Source organism: Rhamphochromis longiceps, linkage group LG23, assembly GCF_057381845.1.
Source record: "Rhamphochromis longiceps isolate RC_006_pf linkage group LG23, R_longiceps_female_GT1.1, whole genome shotgun sequence".
Lineage (NCBI taxonomy): Eukaryota > Metazoa > Chordata > Actinopteri > Cichliformes > Cichlidae > Rhamphochromis > Rhamphochromis longiceps.
Window position 1 is genome coordinate 41,903,073 of NC_140578.1, and position 24,004 is coordinate 41,927,076.

Genomic DNA, 24,004 nt, shown 5'->3' on the forward strand with positions numbered 1-24,004 from the left:
CCAGGTGTGACAGGGCAGTGTGTAGTGTCAGGGCTATGGCATCATCAGTGGACCTGTTGTGGCGGTATGTGAACTGTAGAGGGTCCAGTGAGTCGGGTAGTGCAGAGCGGATGAAGTCCCTGACCAGCTTCTCGAAGCATTTGCTTATGATGGGGGTCAGGGCTACAGGTCGGCAGTCGTTCAGTGAGGAGATGGTGGAGGATTTGGGTACAGGGACGACGGTGGCCATTTTGAAGCAGGCTAGGACTACAGACAGAGAGAGGGAAAGGTTGAAGATGTGCGTGAACACTCCAGCCAGCTGAGCCGCGCATGACTTGAGGACGCGGCCGGGAATCCCGTCCGGACCAGTAGCTTTGCGTGCATTCACCTTCCTGAAGCACTTCCGCACATCCTCCTCAGACACAGTGTGCGCACTGACGTCATCCGCGGTGCGCACACTGTCCGGTCTCATGGTGTTCGCTGTGTCGAATCTAGCGTAGAATACGTTTAGATCCTCACACAGAGAGGCCGTGCCACATACATTATTTTCACGGACCGGCCTTTAAGGTGTCACGGATAAATACAACAAAATAAAACTAGTACCGGTACCGAAAAAAAGAAAATTTATTCATAACACACGTGAAAAGACCCAGGAAAACAGAGTTAACGATAAATCGATAACACAATAACGCTGAAAACCGATAAAAACCCTGAAAACCATACATTTCACACCTGAGCCTCAACTCTCGTGGCCCGGTACCAAACGACTCAGGGACCGCTGGGTTGGGGACCGCTGGTCTAAGGCACACCTGTATGGGGCGCCGTTTGTAAAGTGAAACATACTGAAATTAACGGCAACATTTTTCCACATTTAGCTCAAAACTTTGCAAAAACATGTTTGTTTTTTCGATTCATTTTTTTACAGCATGGGGTAAAATATTTGTTATTTTTCATATTTAAAACACAATTTTAAATGTTAAATCTAAATGTTAAACGTTAAATCTAAATGTTAAACGTTAAATCTAAATATTATATTTAAATCTAAATGTAAATGTTAAATCTAAATATTATATTTAAATCTAAATGTTAAATGTTAAATCTAAATATTAAATTGAAATCTAAATGTAAATGTTAAACCTAAATATTATATTTAAATCTAAATGTAAAATATTAAATCTAAATGTTAAATGTTAAACCTAAATGTTAAATGTTAAATCTAAATATTATATTTAAATCTAAATGTTAAATCTAAATGTTACAGGAAACTAAATATTTAGCTAACATGCAAATTAATTGTACGGATCAACGGAAATACCAAAATGAAAGCTTTACGAAAACCTGCAAGGGCTGGTAGGCAAGAAGTGAAGCCGCTCATGGCGGTGAGAAGTGACCATCCGGGGAGAGCAGACACAATCAGACGACTACCAGCACAATTTTGCACCGGAGGTTTTCGTAAAGCTTTCATTTTGGCATTTCCGTTGATCCGTACAATTAATTTGCATGTTAGCTAAATATTTAGTTTCCTGTAACATTTAGATTTAACATTTAACATTTAGATTTAACATTTAGATTTAGATTTAAATATATTATTTAGATTTAACATTTAGATTTAACATTTAGATTTAGATTTAAATATATTATTTATAAATTGTGGTTAAATTTGAAAAGTTACAAACATTTTACTAAATATTGTAAAAAATGACTTGAAAAAACATGTTTTTGTAAGGTTTTGAGCTAGATGTGGAAAAATGTTGCCATTAATTTCAGCATGTTTCACTTTACAAACGGCACCCCATACACCTGTGCCATATTCATGCTGTCTAATCAGCACCTTGACAAGCCACACCTGTGAGGTGGCATGGATGTTCATGGCAAACAAGAAGTTCTCACTAACACAGATTAAGACAGATTTGTGAACAATATTTGATGGGTCCTTTGTGTATGTAGAAAATGTTTCAGCTCATGAAAAATGGGAGCAAAAACAAAAGTGTTGCATTTATATTTTTGTTCAGTGTAGTATAACTACGCATCATGGTGTGAGATTAATTTTCCGTAGAGGCTGAATAAACTCAGTAAGCCAAACTCAACACTACTCTCTATTAATTTTCTCTCTTTATAAAATACCAGAGGCAAGATTAGATGTTATAATTAGGTGATGAAAATGTGAAACAGACATAGCGGTAAAATATTAGCATTGTAACTATTTACTTAACATTTGCGAAAACTATGTTTTGTAAAATTTCAATACCTGTAAGGTTGTGTTTTTTTTTAAGTGCTATTACCTTTTCGCATGTAGTTTAATTCATCTGCAGTTTTTCAGTTTTTTCATGAGAGATTACCTAGTCAATCCAGCTCAGGTAAATGGACTGGGGGTTTTTTCTACTGTACTTGAGCACTCGTAGCAATTTATACAACATGGCTCATTCACCTATTCACACACAAAAACAGTAAAGTGGAAAAATGTTGACTGGTCCTGATGTTTGCAGTGATATTCAGATAGTAGGGTCAGATTTAGGTGTAAACGACATGAAAGTGTGGATCAACTACGAATATGGACTAAAACAGGGGTGTCAAACTCAAATACACAGTGGGCCAAAATTCAAAACTGGAACAAAGTCGCGGGCTAACGTTAATATTTATTGGAAAAAAAATCTTCCTCCAGATTTAAGAATGAATCTTTTCTTATGGAAACAAATAAGTTTTGCTGGAAAACTGAATATGGAACAAGCAAAGCTTAATACTAAACAATATATATATTAGCTGTATAATACCAGTAGGCCAGCTCTAATAGTAATTTGGTATGGCCCGCGGGCCAGAGTTTGACACCTATGGACTAAAATGTATCATACTGTTGTTGGTATAATGGTGTGAAACAATTTCAACACTTTGGGCTCCTTGATACCAACTGAGCTTCATTTGAATGCTGCAACCTACCAGGGTACTGTTGCTGACCACATCCATCCCTTCAGCACTACAGAATCAGAATCAGAATACTTTATTAATCCCGAAGGAAATTAGGGAGTGTACAGTGTACTCATTTTCTGATTGCTACTTCTAACAGGATGACAAATAATGTTTGGGGTTTTTTTTTTATCTTTTGTGTGAAACGTTGCTTAAAGAATTTAAAGCACACGACTTTAGAACGACTCTTTTATTTTGAAAAAGAAATATTTTTAAGTCACTTGAAGCTCTGGCTGAAACACAGTCACCTCCAGTTCCATGTATTTTTCTTGAACTCCTTTTTATAAATTAGAGTGGTTTATTATGCATGCAATACCGCATTAGCCGCTTAGATTTTCTTCTTCCACAGAAAAAAAAACAGAGAGAAACACAAAAATCCGCTAAAAGTCCAGATGAAGCTGCTTGGAAAAGGGTGTTTGGAGAAGCCACAGCATGAAGCGATGTACACAGTTTGCGGTTGCATAGTACAGTACATGAAGTTCCTCATTTTAAAACAGCATGCCGTCTTGTATTGCACATTACTGAAACTTTGTATACTGGACCTTGCTGTTGTCCCACACGGGTTGACTTCGTCTTATTTCAGCACATGTATACAGCAAATCGCATCTCAAAGACATTATGTACATTTATCTCTTATAAAAATAATTGACAGCAAATATTCATGTATTATTTTTCTACTGGAATAAATGTTTATTCTTTTACTTTCTCGCTCTTTTTTGTGTTTTATATTATACCAAAGAAAATCTTCTCTACACGTCCTGTGTTTTGTGGTCACCTGGAGATTTAGTCAGAGAAAAAAAAATCAATCAAAGATGAATTTTGCTTGCAGAGAAACTTTTGCTGACACATAAAGTCAGAAGGAACAAATAAAAGCAGGTCTGGAGGTCTGTGAGTGAAAGTGGCATTATTTCATTCTTACATTTCTCTTCATAAAGAGAGCAATGGTGGGACGCTGGTCAGGAAATCCCTTCTGATTGTCTCAAGCAGCCCAGCTCAGCATTGGTTGGTTTGATTTTGAATGGTAAATGTCTCGCTATTCAATCAACCAATGGATTTTATGCTATGGGGCACAATGAGACAGATAAGCTGCTTGTAAACAGTAGTTTTATGCACTCTTTTCCCATTTAGATAACATGGAAATAACCAGGAAACCAAGGCAAACAAACAATCTGTGCCTTTATCCCAGATTCACATTGTAGGAACAGCTGCTCAATAACCACTGTAGTTTTTGCTTACTCATTTGTGCTATTCAATTTGTTTCATAAATTATTTATTTCTGCACTTTTATCCAGATCTATGCAAAGTGATCCACTGCACCTTCTTTTACATTTAAATCAATATATAAGAGCTGCTTAAAATCAGGGAAAGTCAAATTATGTCACGTCAGCCTCCTTTTCTAAAAAAAAAAAAAAACCCAAATGATCTAATCAAGCCTCCCAACAGCTCAAAACTGTTTCAGGCTGTAGAACTGTTGGGGACTGTTAAATATCGGTCGTGGTTCATGTCTAGATTTTGAATATTCAAATAAAGAATAAAGATGCTACAGTTTGAAGAAGTTCCTCCTGACCGGCTGAAGTGCATATCATCAAGATTTAGTAAAGCTAATGTCCTATGTTGGACAACTCTGCACCTCACAAGCAACCAAAGATTTTCAGTGCTAATTTTCTTTTACAGCTTCAACACAGACTTTATTAGGCCTGCTCATGCTGCCACCTAGTGGCTGCAGCATGCTTATCCTTATTTGTGCTGTAGCTACATCACCATCTGATGTCATTTATAAGAACACCATACCAGAATCAAATTTGAAAAATCTTGTGAACAAATTGTACTTATTCGTAATTGAACATGGTTAACTAACAAAAATATAATAAAAATCAGCCTAAAAACAGCTCCCACTTCCTATTAAACGTTTATGAGAACACTCTGTATAGATCTCGGACAAAACAATAATAGTAATTTGCTATTTATAAGGCACCAATCTAATTTGGTGCTGCAGCAGTCAGTACTGTACATCGTTTTTGTCATAAGGGAACTAACATTTAGAATAGATGTATTTGTTTAACATGCCAAAGAAAACTCTTTTGACACACATTCTAATTCTTACTGTACATATGGTAATTTTCCTAAAAATCACATTTCTCCAGGTGTGCCAAGCTCAGATTTTGCCATGATTGGGACCAAACTAAGCTTATTAAAAAAATAAATAGATTTTTAAAGCAAACTAGTTAAAAGTAACTGTACTGTGTTATTACAGTAGATTGTTATTACTCAGTTTTTCAGTGTTATTGATTGATTGATTGATTTTCTTGGGGGAATAAATACTTTATATTTAATGCTTTAATTCATTTCTCAGTAAACATGGTTTAAATTTAGTATTTAATTACATGGCACGTTTGGTCCTCCATACAGTGAAAGAAAACATTTGAATCCTTGTGATGTAGCCGTGTCACTCACTTCCTGTATGTATCATATCACATACAGGAAGTTGTGAGGTACACTGCAAAAACAGGCATTTAGGTTGTTCTTTGTGTTTTTGGTCCTGGAGAAATATGGAAGCCAAAAAACTGTCAAATTTACAATAGTTTTTATCGAAAGAAGCACAAATTTCCAAGATAATAAAGAATGTTCCAGCAGTTTTTCTAGTCAACATGACGACTTACTCATCTTATTATCTTCTGATAACACGCAACGTGATTCCTTACTTTATCCTCATGACTTTCTCTTATTTGCATAAACTATAATAGGACACTTGAATGTTACCTAATATACCTTTTAAAGTACTTTGTTTTAATAGAAAACCTTAAAGTTGGTCCAATGGTACCATTTATTATATCGAAATAGTAAGATGATTAAGTCAGAATCACAAGATAATACTATCTCTTAAAAGAATGGGATATGTACAGCAAATTCTGTTAACAAAACTTAAGATCATCATTAGCAAACACAGCAGCTCTCATGCTCCATACAAAGCACCATGTGGGCAAACTGCCCTTTTTTTGTGAGGGTTCAGCCTGTGTCAGTTGTTTCAGTGCACTTTCTAATATATAACATATTTCTGGTCTAACAGAAACTTATCAGTGAGATGGCTTCACTTTTATACCATGCAGGCCACTTTAACATTTTCTAAATTATCAAAATATTTGCTTGTGTCGTTTCAGTGTACTGAATGAGCGATTACCCTCAAGGATCCAGAGATATCATTCGTCTGCAGTTTGGGACATTTTCTTTTCTTTTTTTTCTATTTTTGGAGAAACGTGCCTCATACTTGTACAAACACCAACTTGATTACAGTGGGCTTTTTTTTTTTACCTTTGGAGGGAACATGCTCTGCAGTCAGGAAAACATGCCAGCTACACAGGGAACGAACATGGTGCAACCAATCCTGCCGTGTAACATTTATATCATTTCAACCCCTTAAAGCCAACAAAAGGAACTTTGACAGAGTTTAACCAGTGACTTGACTTAATGCTAACCGACATCCATATGTGTGTTTTACCTCTACGTAACTGTGATTTTACTGCTAACAAATGCAAAATAATTTGTAGCTTCAGCAGCAGATGGAACTTCACATCAAACAAGCAAACAAACAGAAGAAAAACAAGACGCTGGCAGGGGCAAAAATGTCAAGAAAGAACATCCCAGCCAGCTAAAGAGGCTCCTCCTGCATTGGTTTTAATGCCAGTCCATATTTCAACAGTATCAACTGCATCTCAAGTAGAATTTTGCTATTGTAATCCACTACAATATCACACAGTCTCGGCTATTGCCTTGTCTAACTCTCTAAGTGCTAGCTGTTTAGAACAGCAGCAGTATTGCCTTCCTCTACAGTGTAACAGAGGTCTGATCCCCAGCACCATCAGAGTCTGTTCTGCTTATGACGGTCAGGGTCTTCACCCAAATAAAATCCTGAAGCTATGCTACACAAAAGCTGGCCTTGCTCAAAGTGACTTTCAAATAGCAAAATAGTTTGGGAATGTGAAGCACCAGTTTTCAAAACTAGCAGCCAGATATCATCTGCATAACCAACCCACAAACCCACCACCGAGCGCCTATCCACAACGAGGTGAAAATTGGACCTCCATATCTACACCTCATCATGGGAGAATCCAGAGTAAAATATCAGTGAAGTGGATGCGGAGGTTGATCAACTACAAGCATGCAATAAGCTAAATGAAGAGAGGATTTATACATGGCCCAGGATAGGGGGCAGCAGCCTTTCAGCAGTTTGTGTGCAGAGGGCTTCCATCTGACCTGGTGTGACGCTTCAGGCACTCAGAAGCCCATACAGTACATCATCACCATCTGACTACTATCCATAATTAGACTGCTGACACCGGCAACAAGCACTGTGTTGCACATCTGCTGAGCATTATGTTAGTAAAATCCCAAAAAGGTCCCAGAAACTTAAAGAAATTTTACAAGTTTTGTTAATGTTGGCCTGAACCTCCTCACTACTCACACTGTTGACTGATGGGGGTTTGCCCTGACAGCTTGATTAAAACGAAAATACCTGAATGTGATTCTTTTTTACTTTGAAAGAGGAAAAATAGCCAAGTAGATCAAAAAGAAAGGAGGGGGAAAAAAGGTACAATTTGGGACCATCTTGGCTCTATTGCAGCGTTTATTTTGGGTGGAATTTTGGGCCGCGTGGGCCACTGTGGCGAGAGGAGTGTTTTCAGAGCCGGTGCCGGGAGTCATGGCTATAGCTGCCCGGTGAACTGCGATTGCGATGTGGCTTGTATGCATCCTGATAGGGATCCTGGTAGTCCTGGTAGGCGTCCTGCTGCTCTCGGCTATGCTGGGAGCCAGAGGACATGCGGTTGCGTCCCTTATGTGCCCGCTCGTTGTGGTAGTTTTCATCTGATGTCATCAGGTTGCGACGTTCATTTGGGGTCGAGTGGTCTCCTGTGTGGTTACTCTGTCGCATTCTTTGGCTCTGCTAATCACACGAACATACCAAGGACATAGATAAGGCTCAGGAGGGAATGGAAGAGACCTAATAACACAGTATCCACACAAATGCACACACGTGTTTGCTTTCAATTTCTAATGGGGAGTTATCAGTGGGTGTAGATTTCACTGCCTGCAGCAAATAGGATTATGACTTGCTTAGCATGGACATCGTGAAAATCTGTTCAAAAAGAGGAGGAGCCAGAGATAGAATTTAGGTCGAATCAAACATGCACTGTCGGATTTGTGCAGTTAGGCAAACAGATGACAGTAATAACATGCAAACACATGGCAAAGCAAAAATGTTTGACCAAATGTATTAATGTAACGACACACTTGTGTAGGTTTAACTTTCTCTGATATGTGGGACTGTGCTGAGTTGCTGATGACGCAGGGAGAAGAAGAAAGATCACAGCGACAATGACAGTAAGTATAATGTAAAAATACTTTTGCAAGTTTTGATAAACATGCTTATCCTTGTCCCTTACTGTCCACACTGAGTCAACATACATGGATTAAATGTGTACATGACTTTTGCATTGACGCAGAGTCGTCTGTATTTTTTTTTGAGCGTGACAGAAATTTAGGCTCTGGCACCACTGAAAATATTTAACATTTCATGGTTCTTCACTGAAGACACACGAAGAACAGCTCACTCCATATCAGCAAGGTTATCAGAGGGAAGCATCAATGGTTTCTTTGTTGACACATTAAATCAGGGATCTTTCTTTAAGCTGATAATAAAACAGCTGGATTACGCAGGATGCTACAGTGCCAACACTCTGGTGTAGATTTAATGGACAAACTGTTATTTCCCAGAGAACAAAATGCCACAACTCCAACTGTTGTGACTAGACAACAATTTATTTCAAAAAACAAATGCTACAAATTTGGAAGGTATAACTCTTTTGAAATAACATGAATGAAGAGGAGAATGAATAAAAATGATTTGCAATAGGCTGGGTTTACTCTTTTTACTTTTATTATCTGAACCACACCCATCAAGGTCAAAGAAAATCATTTTGGTACAGGTGGATGTGTACCTGCAGTCCAGAGATGCTGGTGGGGTAGGGTGTGAGTGTGGTGGGGCCCAGGTTGCGTCCCAGCAGGGGGTTCAGGGGCGTCGCCATCGAGGTGTGGGTCGCTTTCCAGTATGCCTCGAGATACTCGGCGAGATGCTCACAGGCGTCCTCCAGCTGGTTTTCATCCAGGATGATGTCAAACATTTCCTGTTAGCAGCAGAGGACACGTGAAATACATTATGTCCACTCTTACACTGTATGTGAGGCTCAGCTATGAATGTACATTAGCACAAGGACTAATGATAATAAACATCATATCAACGGCTTCAATAAATACAAGTGCTTCCAGTTTTTGCTCTCCAAGACATAAAAATCTCCCTGACTCTCGTTTGACCTTAAGATGCATTTGTTTGGGAGTGCAGAAACAAAGTTTATGGGCATCTTTTTAAATACAGAAACTGTAAAAGTATGAGAACAACGGGCCACACAAGCCAGCACAGGAGGAGAAAGTTGGCTTACCGGTGGACACTGGGCTAGTTTGTCTGCTGCCACGAGCTGGACGTTCAGGTGTTTGCTCTGGGACTTCCCTCTGGACTTGACTAGCCTCTGCAGAACCTGGATGAAAGAGCAGAAACGCACACAAAGAAACCAAAAGTATCTCAGTTTTGGGTGAACTGTCTGCTCATATCATCTGCACCTTCTTCTGAGAATTTGGGATTTTTAATAATGTTTACATCTACAAATAAATATTATATCCAATGGGGTTAAACTGCCTCAAAATATTTATTTATGATCACCATTAAGCCAGAACGTTTATGACCAAAATGTGATGAAAACAAGTAACAATTATTGGTTGAAATAAATAAACAGTCCAAACATGTTGGAGGACTCATGACCTCAGTAATGCAGTGATGCTATACGCCTAATATTGCTGCTTCTTCCTGGTTTGTCTGTACACTGGTCAGTTTTACTGGTCAACAGTAGAAAAGCATGCTAGGAAGATGTCTTGTAAAACACGTGCAAACAGTAAACAGCAGATTCTCAGTCTGATTAAACTTAATCCTAAAGACAGACAGTTGATCAAAGTGGTTACTGTTGTAGTCCCAGTGCTGAGGGATGAGGTGAAGAAGACATACTCTCCCATGCAAAAGTGCCAAAGTGCAGATTTATATCCCCCCAACACACACACGTGTGTTCATCAGAGGCTTTAAAAGTACAGGACTTCATGCTAGTTTTGAGGTAACACTGTGCTTGTGATGAGCTGTAACACCCGTGGATAAACAACATGAGTCTAACAGAGAGACCATTACCTTTGTTCTCGATGTTTGTCTCCAACTGAATGACTCTGTTGGACAGTCACTGTGAAGATCACATATGCTTAATTTCCTGTTTTATCCAGCTTTGACTTGATAACCTTGTAACCCATGGCCTGATTGATAATAAACCCATCAGAGAGAGTAAAAATGTTTCTTAGTGCGACAAAAATCTCCCTCTTTGAAGGTCTGCCTATGAGCCGAGTACCTTTGGTGAGGAGACTTTAACATGGACGATGATGGGGGCCAGGGAGGTCTTGAGAAGCTGGGCAGGGTGGTTGATGGTGTCGGCATCCAGAACCACCAGCTGCAGGGAGCGGGCCAACTCGAAGATCCTTTCAATCTCACTTTGCACCTCAGCTAAGGGGACAAAGACAGACATTAGACATTTGCATGATTCTCACTACTTACAATTAAACTTCACAGTTTCAGACTATAGCTCAGTCAACATATACGTGAAGCTCACCTAAACTGGAGCGAGTGTTGGATCTTTCTATGATGGCCCTCTTACTGGGGTTGTTAAGAACAGACCTTTTGGCCAGCGATATATCTGCTGTGACTCGTGTGATAGTTATCCTGTAATAAAGAAGACATAATTTTTTTAACCAGGGCACTGACTCGATTTTGAAGACTGCACAGAGAAGAAAAAGGACCAATAAGAATTACTCTCCATATTTTTTTCTTCTTGCAAGTAACTTTATATTTTACTTACCATTTATTGGGAGTGAATAAAGACTATGTTAGAATTAAAATAGTTCTATAGTTCTTCCTAAGAAGTGTGCATTTAATTTGTCTTTACCTGCCATCAAATCTGTGCTTGAGGAAGTCAAATAGTGCTTTCTGCATCATGTCTGTTACCTGCGAAGCAAAAATGAAAAATTGGTCAGGGACTTAATCTCGGAATATGGCTTTGTGTGCTTTGTGATCCTCAGTATGAATAAGCCACCATCCATCAGGCAAATTCAGGACAACAAGACAGATGGCACTTTACTGCTGCTAAAAAAACATAATGATGTCGGATGCCCCATCTGAGCGAGCAATATGGAAATGACATCATCAGCTTAGATAGTTACCATGTGACCAAATGCAGCATAAATCAATGAAATGTACTGTTGTTTATGTATAAAGTTTTTTCTTTTCATTTACCTATGATATTTGTTGTTATAATTGGTATTTTAAAACAGGAAACATGGTAAAAGGCATGCACCCTGCACCACTGTAATAACTGAACATAATTTGTCTGTACAAATATACTTTAGAACATAAAAACCATTGTTGAATAACAACCTTTCCACAAGTCAGCATTCAGACACTCCTAGCTTTTAGGTTTTACTTTGAAAGGTTTTGATTGGCTCTCACAGCTCACAGTTGAGAACAGTCTAGACTTCCCAGCACTAAACGGACACAGCTAGCTACAAGCTGGTGATCATTGAGGAGTATTCGCAGTCCCATACCTGGCACTGCATGTACCTCAAAGCAGTTCTAGTATTCTGCTTTTCTACAAGCCACGATTATCAGCAGTATTGGAAGCAACAAGAAAAAATCTGCCAATTACTCAACATATTCTTATCTGAACTCTTCGTCTCCTTGCTAGTCTGGCTGCAATCTGGATGTTACGTGGGCGATGACACGTTCATAATTAACAGTGCCAACAGAAGGCTATTTTGGGGGACTCAGTGAAAAATGTACAGGAGTCATCTCATTTCTTGTCCTATTTGTAATTAAATTGAGATTATTCATGTTTGTTTGTTTTTAATGTGAGAACGTCCGATTGTTCATTCGGCTGTAGAGGCAGGCAGCTTACCTCGTAGCCCTTGAGTGAGGGTCCCACCAGAACTACAGGCCTCATGGAGGGAACCACATCATACGGGGGGATGTGCTCCGTCTGTTAACACAAAGAAGCAGCGGTACACTCAGGCTGACAAAAATAAAACCACAAGAGACAACAGACTGACGAAAAAGCAAAGCAGACAGCTGCGATAAACCTTTTTCATAGCAGACGCCGTGGCTCCGCCACAGCAGGAGAAGCACAGGTGTGATAATGATGGCTGCATTAAGGGCAGGACCTGCTTTTGCTGATGCTGGTTCACTATCATGAGTCACTGCAACACTAAATAAAGCTAAGCAGTCATTATTATACCTATGCTTTCATTACAGTGACGAGGCAAAACGTCTGCCTAGAAACGGGTTTCTGGACTGCAGAGTCAGCTCAACACACAACCACACGTAGTAAATGGGAAGCTGGTTTACTGCCATGTCAGGGCATGTAGCAAATGGTAAGTTAATTTGTCACAATTGAAGCAAAAAGAAAAAAAAATAAGAATATTAAGAATACTTTTAGATTGTCCCAACTTTACAAAAAAAATCTAACACATTATCTCAAATAAACGTTAATTTAACATGTTAGCTTACAAAATGTGGTTAATGCACCGGTGTTTATCATTTGCTACATAAACGACCACTGTACACAGATTTTGCCCAAACACTCACAATACTACAGTTGAACCCAATTTCACAATAAAGGTACCACCACGACACAGTACAACTCAAAACAGCAAACACTTGGTATCATTTAGTTATGTAAGCCAACACATTTCATGTGTAGATAGTTCACACAGTTAAAAGCCGCATTTTATTAAACAAAAACTGTGTATTACAAGGTAATAACAATATCAGATCGGGGTATATTTTGTGGTGAATAAAAACATTGAAGTTTAGGACAAAGTAAATATTAATAATACTTTTGGTGACATGGCATAGTCTTTTAACATCACTGCTTAACTTTCTCTGGAATCAAACCAAGGTCTTTCAACTGCACAACTTAAAATTATGTAAATGGCTGAGACTGATTCACATTAAGCATTCAGGGGTGGTTGAATTTCCAAATAGCATATGCACTTGCCTACAAAATTCAGATATTAATTCAATTTATAATGATCTATTGCACTGTCTCTCTCTAAGTATATCAGCTGACAGTAAACAATGTTCATAATGAGAAATGTTTCAGGTAAGTTTTTTTGGATCCCAACTTTTATATAATTTACAAGATTAGATTAGATTAGATTAGATTAGATTAGATTAGATTCAATTAGATTAGATTCAATTAGATTAGATTAGATTACTTGGTTTTGAACTCCTTGGCCTTTGGTTTGATTGGGTTTTTTGGCACTCAGTCAACATATTTCTGCAAAAATGGCCTGATGCATAAATTCTCATGCTTGTTATATATGTACTGATCTATGTCATATTCCCTTACAAACTGAAAAATGTGAATATAATAAACTTAGACATAAGATGTTACTGGCTTTTTTTTTGGGGGGGGGGGGGGGGGGTTAGTATAGCCAGGTCAACCATTTTCCCCCATTTTCCTCTCCTTTATGCAACAGTAAGACTAGGTAACCACATGTGGCTTCATATTTAACCCCTGGAGGGTCCTAGAAAAATGCATACACTATCGGACCTAGAGCCACAAATCGACCACGCCCAAAAAAGTGCTATAAAAAATTTATATATTAATCCACACAGCAGAGACAGTTTTTTTTTATTGTAAAGTACCTATCATAATGTATTATGTTGCGCAGTGATGGCATTATGGCGTCACAGGAATCATTATAACTTGTTGTTGGATATTTCAGTAGATCTGAAGTATTGTACGCTGTTACTGTAACTTCCTCTAAATGCTACCCGTTCCTGTCACAACAACAAGAATTGAGTGAATAGTATATGAGTGTGTTTTACCGTCACCAACTTACCACTTTCTGTTTCTGCTTTCCTGTAGGAGGAAAGAGAAGACAGCGACAGTGATGTCAGTAGCTGCTGCCACAGGAGGAGTCACCAGAATATTTCAGAAACACTCCAACATGCTTCACATATGCAACTTTCCATTATAAGCCATAACAAATGAAACCTACCAAGGATAACTATAATATGAAAAATAGAAAAAAAAAGCAGTTCTATTGTCCTAAGGTTATATTCACAAAGTCACATGAGTGCAGTTCAGAGGGGGGGTCATAGTCTTGTCGTTGGGTTCACACTGTGGTAAGCCCCAGTCTCAGAGCGCCTGCAGTCCTCAACTGGAGGAAGAGGAGGATCATGGGAAAATGTACCAACAACTCTGAACTTATGCTCTACGCAGAGACATGGGAAGGTTTTAGAGTCTTATTTTCTCTATGTTGTTGTGGCCGAGAAGCTTGGCTCTAAGCTGGCAGCTGGCTATTAAAAGCCCTCTCCCCCTGTCCGATGTTCTCACCTGCTGAGGATATGAGTGGTCGGATAGAGGCAGAAACCTCATCCTCCACACTGGAAGAAGAGTTCCCTCCAGACTTACTGGAAAAGACAATGGGAAAAAGAAAGACAGAAAAAAACCCACAGTATTAATTCAGAAAAGGACTGAAACCTAAAAAAAAAAAAAAAAAAAAAATCTATAGTATGCTAAGACTGAAATAAAAACTAAAACTAATAATAATGAACATTTAATTAATTTAATATTGGTCAGCTAAACCACCTTAAACATCAGAACACCGTAACACAAGTCTCTGCAGTTTCCCATATTTTTTAATTTTTCTAATAGTTTCTACTGTAAGTATTTTCATTTTCTCTTTGTGTTCCTTCCTGTGTCTTCCTGATTGTCTGTTTGGCTTTACTCTTTGTGTTTAGCATAGTTAATTCCAGTTTTATTTTGAAATTTATGTGACTGCGTTTATACTTCCTGCTTTTGTTCTTTTCCTGCCCTTATTACTCTCTGATTGAGTTCATCTCTTGTTGCCCTTCTCCCTGGTGTGCATTTAGTTCGCATATCTTTTTACCTACTTCTCCTGAGTCTCCTCTCGTGTCTGCTTGTTGCCCAAGTTGGAATTTCCCCCTTCTGTCATCACTTAAGTCCACTGCTGAATTTTTCCCCATAAAACTTCACATCTTCCTCAAATATTTACATCATCTTAAGTATGGCAAAACTAATCACAGCATTAACAATTATTAATTCAAGAATTTTTTCAAGTTACTTTCTTTCTTTTTTTAAATATACAGTGAATAATTTGAACAGAAACTGAGTGAAAGTTGCATCTTCTTTTAGAACTAAAATAATTTTCATGAAACTTGGGAATTCACCTTAGATGGCTTTTTGTTACAGATGTCCATTTTTAAAAGAGTATGAGGCCCATTGTTATTCAGCTATTATACACTCAGCAGACACTTTATTAGGTACACCTTTTCAAAGACTCTTTATTGTGTGTGATTTTAAATGTGACTGTTCATGTTCAAAGGGCCAGTAAGCATCTTCTTTCTTGGTGAAAATGCCAGAGGTCAGGGGAGAATGGCTAGACTGCTCAGAAATGATAAGGAACAACAGTAACTTAAACAACCACTCATTACAACCAAGGTCTGCAGAAGAGCATCTCTGAATGGACAACATGGCAAAATTTGAAGCAGGAGGACTATAGCACCCAAAGACCATACCAGACACTACTCCTGTCAGGTAAGAATAGGAAACTACGATTCATCAAAATTGGACAATAGAAGATTCGAAAAATGTTGCCTGCTCTGATGATTTCTGGTTTGGCATTTGGTTAGAACTTGGCGTTGTGGTTGTGTAATGGATTGGGGGATATTTTCCTGGCACAGTGTGTTTCCTTTTGTACCAAGTGATCATTATGTAAATGCCCCAGCCTGCCTAAGTATTGCTACTGACGAATTTGCGTGTCATCCTTGCGCAGGGGCCATGCTAATCTTCTCTGTATCGTATCCAATTTAGCGTACGCGCTTGCCGAAGCAAGCAATCTCTAACATAGTGGTCCTAATTTTCAGTTACACAGAGTAGTCCTGTTTAACGGGGGTTCGAATGTCTCTCCCTGTCTGTGAGGTTCGATGACAAAAAGCCACAGAAGCCACGCTGTTAAGTGAAGCTTCAGCATTCCAGTCAAGTAGGATTAGTATTAAACTCAGCAGCAAGGCTCGGGGAACTGCCTGTGAGTTATTGTACAAACTCTGGATGACAGAACATTCAAGACACATTATACACACACACAAGGAAACTCGAAGGCTGATAGGTGTGCTAATTACAGCTATTGAAACCGCTGGACTGGTACAGTCGACACGAGTGGAGAGGACGGAGTAAATGGGCATGAGTCACGAAAGAGTCAAAGGAAACTTTAAGGAGTAAATAAAAAAATAAAAAATAAAAAAAACACACAGTGAGACACCAACACAGTCAAACAGATGACAAGGCTTTTATGGAGAAGTTGCATGCTTTTATATAGGATGAATTTATTTTAACTTCTGTATTGGTTAAACAGCAGTCTCAGGGGCTGTGTCAAGAGTATTGCATCAAAATATTCAAAGGTGTGAAGCTGATAAAGGAATCAATTCAGGTTGTTAATATAAACTGGCATTTTGGATCGCAATCAATCGCCATTTCCATCGCTAAGACAAGTCAAAATTCCCACGGCACCCCTTCCCTTCCTACTCCCCCAACTAATTACAGGATTTTCTTGAGCAATTTGATTATCTCATTAGCTGAACAAAAGTTATGTTGATAAAATTGAAAACATGTCCACAGTAGTTCCATATAAAAGTTGAATTGCTTAAATGTCTTGTTGTGTCCCATTAACACAATCCTAAACACAAAGATAGCAAGTTCACTGTCAAGCAAAGAAAAACAACGAAACCTCACACAGGAAAGGTTAATTAAATTATTACCAAAATGTACTGTACTGTAAAACTCTCAGCTTAATTTGTCTTTTTTGTGTGTTTGTTTGGGCAATTCTACCTGTTTATAACCATGATTTGTCCAAAGGTGATCTAAAATTACTGACGACATCTATTTCCATGCTACCTCATTCTCATTCCTAGCAATATATGCATTTAAATAATATGTCATCTAGCTAGATTCATGAGATTTTAAATACTTTGCTTTAAAAAAATGTGGCAAGTAGAACACGTAGAAGTAGTGCGCTCAGTGGAAGCTACAAAATCTACAAAATTCTGGTTTATCTGAATAATGTTTGCTTCTTACGATCAAAATGCCACAATTTTGGTGCAAAGTTGACTTTAAATGATCCTTGTCTTATTGTTACTCAACGCATTAGACGCCAGGTTTTTGTGCTTACGTTAACGTTTGTGTGATCAAGTAAGGTTTGATTTACGTGAGAAAAACAATGAGACGACGACTGTGGTTTTGTGCTACTTACCCTTGGACTCGTCCTCTCTTTTGCTCCTGCTGGAGTCGAATGTTTTCCAGCTTCAGAGGGCTGGGAATGAAGCCGATCTCGCAACCCTCTTTCACTAACCGACCGATCCACCAGTCATTGTTGAACTTCTGAAGATGCAAACATGAAAAGGGATCAGATCAAATTGAATTTTGTATCATCACATATATGCCGTAGTTATGATGTTTTAATACAAAGTACTCATTAACCTCTTTTATGTGCAGGAAGTCCTTGGCGTCAAAGGAGATGGCTGTGGCTGGCACTGGAACATCTTCATCCAGTGCGCCACAATAGCTGACGTTGGTCCTTACAGCAAATGCCACAGGTTTACTCTGAAGGACGGAAACACAAGCTCAGTGAGGATCAGAAAAGTATATTTAAAATGATTAAAAACTTCTTACTCTAACGGACTTGAAGACTTTTTATTGATCTGGGAAAAAATCCATAATAAAGATAAACTAGCATGAACATTGTCACAGCCTGTCTACCTTGGCTCTTTCCAGTTGAACGGCAGCCTGCTGTTCCCTCTCCTGTCGGCTCTGTCCCGGTCCTTGACTCTGGCTTGGGCTCTGGCTCTGGACCTGAGCCTGCACCTCCCGCTCCTCCTCGAGAGAGACATCTGAGTCTGATGGTCTGCTAGTGTATGAATCAGCTGATCCCTACGAAAAGAAATCACAGAGATGACTGAAACTATACAGACTGGATACATCTTTTGATAAGTGCACCAATCAGGCATAACATTATGGCCACTGATAGGTCACCTGTTAGTGGGATATATCAGGGAGCAAGTGAACATTTTGTTCTCAAAGTTGATGAGTTTGAGTCAGAAAAAAATATTCAAGCATGAGGATATGAGCAAATTTGACAAGGGACAAATTGTGATGGCTAAACAACTGAGTAGGAGCATCTTCAAAACTCCAGCTTTTGTGGGGTGTTCCCAGTCTGCAGTGGTCAGTATCTATCAAAAATGGACCAAGGAAGGAACAGTGGTGACCAAGAGTCACTGATGATTGGGTACAGAGGGCTGGCCCATGTGATCAGGCAGACAAGTTGCTGTAAATCAAACTGCGAAAAAATGTAATGCTGGTTCTGACAGAAAGGTGTCAGAATACACCCTGCATCGCAGTTTGTTGCATATGGAGCTGCATAGCTGTAGACCAGTCAGGATGCCCATGCTGACTCCTGTCCACTGCTCAAAGTACCAACAATGGGCACGCCTGTATCAGACCTGGACCATGGAGCACTGGAAGAAGGTAGACTGGTCTAGTGAGTCACATTTTCTTTTACATCATGTGGAGGACCAAGTCGCTTACCTGGGGAATATCTGGCACCAGGATGCACTATGGGAAGAAGGAACCAACTTACAGAACTTAAAGGATCTGTTGCTAACATCTTGGTGTCAGATACCACAGCACACCTGTTTTGTTGGCAAAAAGGAGACTAACACAATATTAGGCAGGCGGTCATAAAGTTATGCCTGATGGGTGTATGTTGGGAGTATGTTGTCTTTAAGCATGGCAAAATTATTCTAGAGCAAGAGTTGCTGCCCAACAAGAACAGGAAATAGCTTTAAATAGTGCTTTAAATTTGTTATCAAGTTATGGCTAATCCAAACTAATATTAGCACTCTGTTCCTGATAGGGTTATTAAAGAAAATGAAAACTACACTCAAGGCCTCTAACATAAAAAAAACATCTCTGCACAGCGAAACACTGTCCCAATATCAAGGACTTTAAAGAAAAAGTTAGAACAGTGTGGACAGATGCACCCAAATGACCTGAATTTTCTCTCTGAAAAGACAAAAAAAAAAAGCACAAAGGCTCTGAGGTTCATTCAGTCACATGGTGATAGAGGACACGTTTCAAAACAAGGATGTGCTTTAGCTTTATCTGAAAGCATCTGAGCTGCTAAGCACCATAAAGATAAATTGTTTATGGGATCACTTGCTGAAGTTTTGGAATTCAATGCGCATCAGCTTACAATCACAGTGCCAAATACTGAGTGGTGGCTTGGCACACTGAATGCAGAACAGGTAAAATCAACGATATATATATATTTATATAAAATTAAAAAAAAAGAGTAGGCTGCAGGAGCATCTCAGACAAAGTGGATTTCTATTCTTGTGCTGTCAGCAGTTTGCATGTCTTCATACATTTAATTGATGAAGATGATTCTCTGTTCTCAGAGAGTGAGAGATGTCTTCTAGTTGTATTTTACTCATCTGAAACAATCATCCCATACAATCATGAAACTGTATTAGTCAAACTACAGTCTACATAGCTACAGAAAATACTTCAAACATAACCACAGACATTTATGCACATGGCAACATTTTGGTTTTTCTGGTAGAACACCTTTCCCTACAGAAAAAATAAAGCTACTATGGACTATTAAAACCAAAGAATATCAAAATAAGACAATGAAATATAAACTAATGAGTAACAATGAAAAAACACTAAACAGAGTGACCACTGGGGGAAAATTTTTGCATTAGTTTCCTTTTGCTTTTAAATTAGTGTGCAGGCCTTGCTGTAAGGTTTTCAATGAAAACGTCATGTGACCACAAAAAAAAGCTTGCTAAAACTGTTTTTAAAAAATTGTTAATTATTTTTAACAAACATGACTGTCTATTCTGCTCGCTTACTTGGTGCAGTTAAAACAGTAATACCTTGTTTGCTTTTATAAGACAAACATATGCAAGTATCTGCCCATGACTTGTTTTACAGACCAAACACACTGTGCAAACTGAAGACCTCTAATCAGCAGGGTTGGGTCAAAACTACCAAGTAACCACAGCACTAAAAGTGGGAATCCCCAAGCACCCCACGATACGATGTTACTCCAATACCAGCTCCAAATTATTTCCTTAAAGTTAAACTATGTTAATACTTGTTTTGTCTAATAAGATAAAGTTATCTCACTTCAGATTTTCTTTTGTTGTTTTGGGTCAAAAAAAATGCCAAATGCCAAACATAACAACACTGTGACGAAAACCTCGGTTAATAAGACAGACGGTCTGCAATTGATTGGGGTCAAGCTGGCGATTACATGTAATCTGTTTCTGATAATGCAGCAATTCACTGTCATAAACCTTTTTTTTTATTACATATTTGTTGCTATCTACATATACAGAAATTGACATTTAAGATATACAACCAGGATACAACCAGCTGGTAACCAGCAGTAAAGTCCTCTTCTACCCTCCTTCTACTATATGTAAAACAAAATTCAATACAATCAGACAGCCATCTGTTATTATTTTAGATGTAAAGCAGTTGCTGTCATGTTTTTACTCGTGTGACTGAGCCGTTGGCTTGCTCCAAATTAGAAGGTAGCTTTGTTCAGCTAAATGTGTCCACTGTTGGATGGGTTTTTTTTCAGTTGAACCAATCTAATTTCAGTTTGCTTGGCTAATGTTATCTCAGGACAATGGTGGATAAGAGATCTCTGGTTAATGGTATTGTCAGTGCATTTTAATGTATTTATTAAAATATCAATATGTGGTGTCTGTGCAACTACTGCAATACTATACTGTCCTGACTTTTTTCCCCCCTATACACCAACAGAGCAGATCTGAGTTAGAGAAGAAGAATCGGAGCGAGGCCACGCGACGTGACCCCTGAGATGTGTTGAAGAACAAATGCAAGGTAATGGTGGCAGTGCCAAGCTGAAAGCAGGTGTTGTAACAAAACTCGATGCAGACTCTATGCTCTCGGCAGCATTTGTAGTGCAAAATGCAAAGCTGGTCAGGGCAATACATCTAACCTGTCGGAAACACCTGGTTAAACACAAAATAATGATATCTCTAAAAGCTGATAAGTGGAGAATATTTGATAGGTTAAAAGCCAAATTTGCCAAAGGACCTGCAGCTAATGTTAGCATGTCAATCGCCAGCGCATAAGAAGTCGTCATCTTCTTCAAGTACTTAATTAGGTAGTTTGCTGACAGAGAAAAGGAGCTTTTGTCACTTTGTTGGATGATATTTGAACATTTTTATACCGGTTATGCTGAAATTTCTTATTAGCATGCTATTCGTGTACATTTAATTTACAAATTTTGGCACCTGCTTGCGTATCCCTTACATCTGATACAGGATATCGATGGTCCATTTTTTTGCAACCTGTCAGGATTTTTTCTTTCACTTACAGCCTCAAAAAAAACGCCAGGCTTGCAGCAGTTCATCCAGCCACCCAGTAGGAATTCCTTCAGTGCAACATTTTTTGCTCAAACACGACTGGATCAAGTGCTTCCTTCTGCTGTTTTAATCTAAACAATCAGCCACTAACGATGATTCAATTAAGGAAGACCATTACTCCCAAGAAGATCAATCAATTTAGTCATCACAGCTAAGCACTTTCTGTTTTGTTTTGTTGCTGTTTTTTTTACAAGCCAGCAGTGGCAAGGCCTGACTTCAGCACGCTGCTCATTTGAAATGTAAGCATCCCATCCCAGACTAACTGTGTGTTTTTGTAGGACTTCCAAGAACAAAAAGATTACAGAGGAACAAACACATCACTATGTTCCTGCTGGCTGTTTTTCAGCTGTATCAAACACATAGTCCATCTGTACAGTTTATTCACCCTCAGCCTGTGAGAACTGTTACATGGTGTTATCTGTGGCTCTAAAGGGAGTTTTGTCAGGTCTGGGGGAAAATAACCCTGCTGATGTCATAATGATATAATTTGGGTTATCTCAGTTTTAACTTGGAGGCGAAGTGCTAATTTAGAACAGGAGGCCTGAGCTTCAGTTTCAGGGTATCAAGTCAGAAAGAAAGGAGCAAATAATGACAGAGTTGCATTATAAGGATGCAGTTCATTGGGCGCAATGTCTAAATGTTAGATTACAAGTCAGAACACATAAGTCTCTGCAGTTTTTAATCTTGACCATGTGTCTCATAATCTGGTTTTCACAAGTCCACCAATTTTATATAAAACGTCTTTTTCCCCCCGATGTGATTTTTGCATCACTGCTCAACTCAATCTCATGTATCTGTGCGGAAGATTTGAGGGTGCACTGTAGCACTTGAGCTATTATCCAATGGAGTAGCTTCAGCATGTGACTCATCAGCATCAGAATCCACTTCATGACATCACGATGCATGTTTCGCCAAGCCTCGTCAGAGCCCTTACAGCACACAGTGGCACGATCAGATTAAAAAAACAAAACAAAAAAAACACTCAGCTCGACAATTTCTGAGAAAGTCAAATGTGGGAATGAGGATCTATCAGAGTGGAGAAACGAGTGATTAGCATCTTTGAATCTTTGAATCTGGGCTTGGTTCACCTCATGAGTGTGATGAGCACTAAATGGCTCCTTCTGGATCCGATGGTTTCCTGACGTCCAATCTTACAGCTTTATAGGCAGATTGCCATCACATGCACAACTACACATGCAGATAAAGCAAAACACGCACAACAGTGTGAATGTCACACATCAGAAGCCATCTGCCAAACACCCACCCACCCAACCCCCTCCTAGTCAAGCATAACCCACGATCACGCTACACTGTACCGTTGGCTTACCCATCGAAGGCCTCATATGTGTGTATATATATGTGTGTGTGTGCAGTGAGCTACTTCCATCAAAAAACACACAGCTGAGAGCACAAAAGCAGACTCACACACACACCCATCCAAACACTCACCGCCTCCGAGTCTTCAAATCCATGCAGGTACAAATTGTCATACATGGAGGTTTGATATTCCAGTGAGCGCCTCTAGAAGAACGAGGGGGTAAAAAACAAAAAGAGTGTAGGCGGACGAGGAAGGAGGGGGCCCCAGATTTAAAAAAAAGGATGGATGTGGGGGGTGACAACAATCCCTTCTCTCCACAGCAGAGAAGAATGATTAAAAAAAAAAATCTCCCCTCCCGTTGGATCACGCCTGGTCCTCCGGAGGCCCGTCGCTTGATGGATGCAGCTTCTCCCCGATCCCAGAGTGCTGCTGGCTGGCTCACGTTATAGGATGGAGAGGCTCTCCCTGGAGGTAGCCCAATCCTGGCATTTCATTTCATCAGGCTTCCTCGCACACACACACACATATACAACAGCGAGAGCAGCAGAGGCAGCAGCAGAGCAGTGGATCCTTCCTCAATATCCAAGCCTGATGACAGAGCCAATGTGCAAGAAGCTGATTGGCTGACTGGCTGTCCACTCATCTTGGATGAGCGCTCTCCTTGATTTTTTTTTTTTTTTTTTTGTTAGTGCGGGGAGGTAGCAGGGATCGGGGGAGGGGGATGGGGGATCAGCACCCTCCATTTCCTTGCTACCTCTCTTTCTCACTCTGCTTATTTATTCTCCAGAGAAAGACAAAACAGCTAAATAGCTAAAATAACAGGAGAATTATTAGAAACATGGATTTAAATTCATGGAAGTTCATTTTTCTTTTGAGAATTAATGTGGTTGTGACACATCTACACCACTAATAGCACTAAAATAAAATAAAAGTCAGGTACTGAATGGTTTGGATTGAACCTGAGCCAATCTTTTGTTAAGAAATACTTAAAATAATTACTAAAGACATAGAAAGTACAATTTTTTAGGGTATCACAGTCCAAACACGCCTTATCTCCTTATCTC

General features: G+C 39.1%; 1 protein-coding gene and 1 non-coding gene across 2 annotated transcripts; both read right to left on the minus strand.

Annotated features, from left to right (window-relative positions):
- Positions 1 to 3,189: 3,189 nt before the first annotated feature.
- LOC146642663 (voltage-dependent L-type calcium channel subunit beta-4-like) lies at positions 3,190 to 23,521 on the minus strand. The gene is made up of 13 exons (XM_085398552.1): positions 23,072 to 23,521; positions 17,916 to 18,086; positions 17,637 to 17,759; positions 17,410 to 17,537; positions 14,475 to 14,551; positions 13,978 to 13,997; positions 12,030 to 12,110; positions 11,025 to 11,083; positions 10,692 to 10,801; positions 10,434 to 10,585; positions 9,432 to 9,527; positions 8,934 to 9,119; positions 3,190 to 7,879 (listed from the first exon to the last, which is right to left on the minus strand). Exons 1-13 carry the CDS (start codon positions 23,114 to 23,116, stop codon positions 7,616 to 7,618), a joined length of 1,512 nt encoding a protein of 503 aa, XP_085254678.1. The 5' UTR covers positions 23,117 to 23,521; the 3' UTR covers positions 3,190 to 7,615.
- On the minus strand, positions 15,892 to 15,997 carry LOC146642664 (U6 spliceosomal RNA). The gene has a single exon (XR_014909806.1). It is a non-coding gene; the product is annotated as a U6 spliceosomal RNA (small nuclear RNA).
- Positions 23,522 to 24,004: the final 483 nt, after the last annotated feature.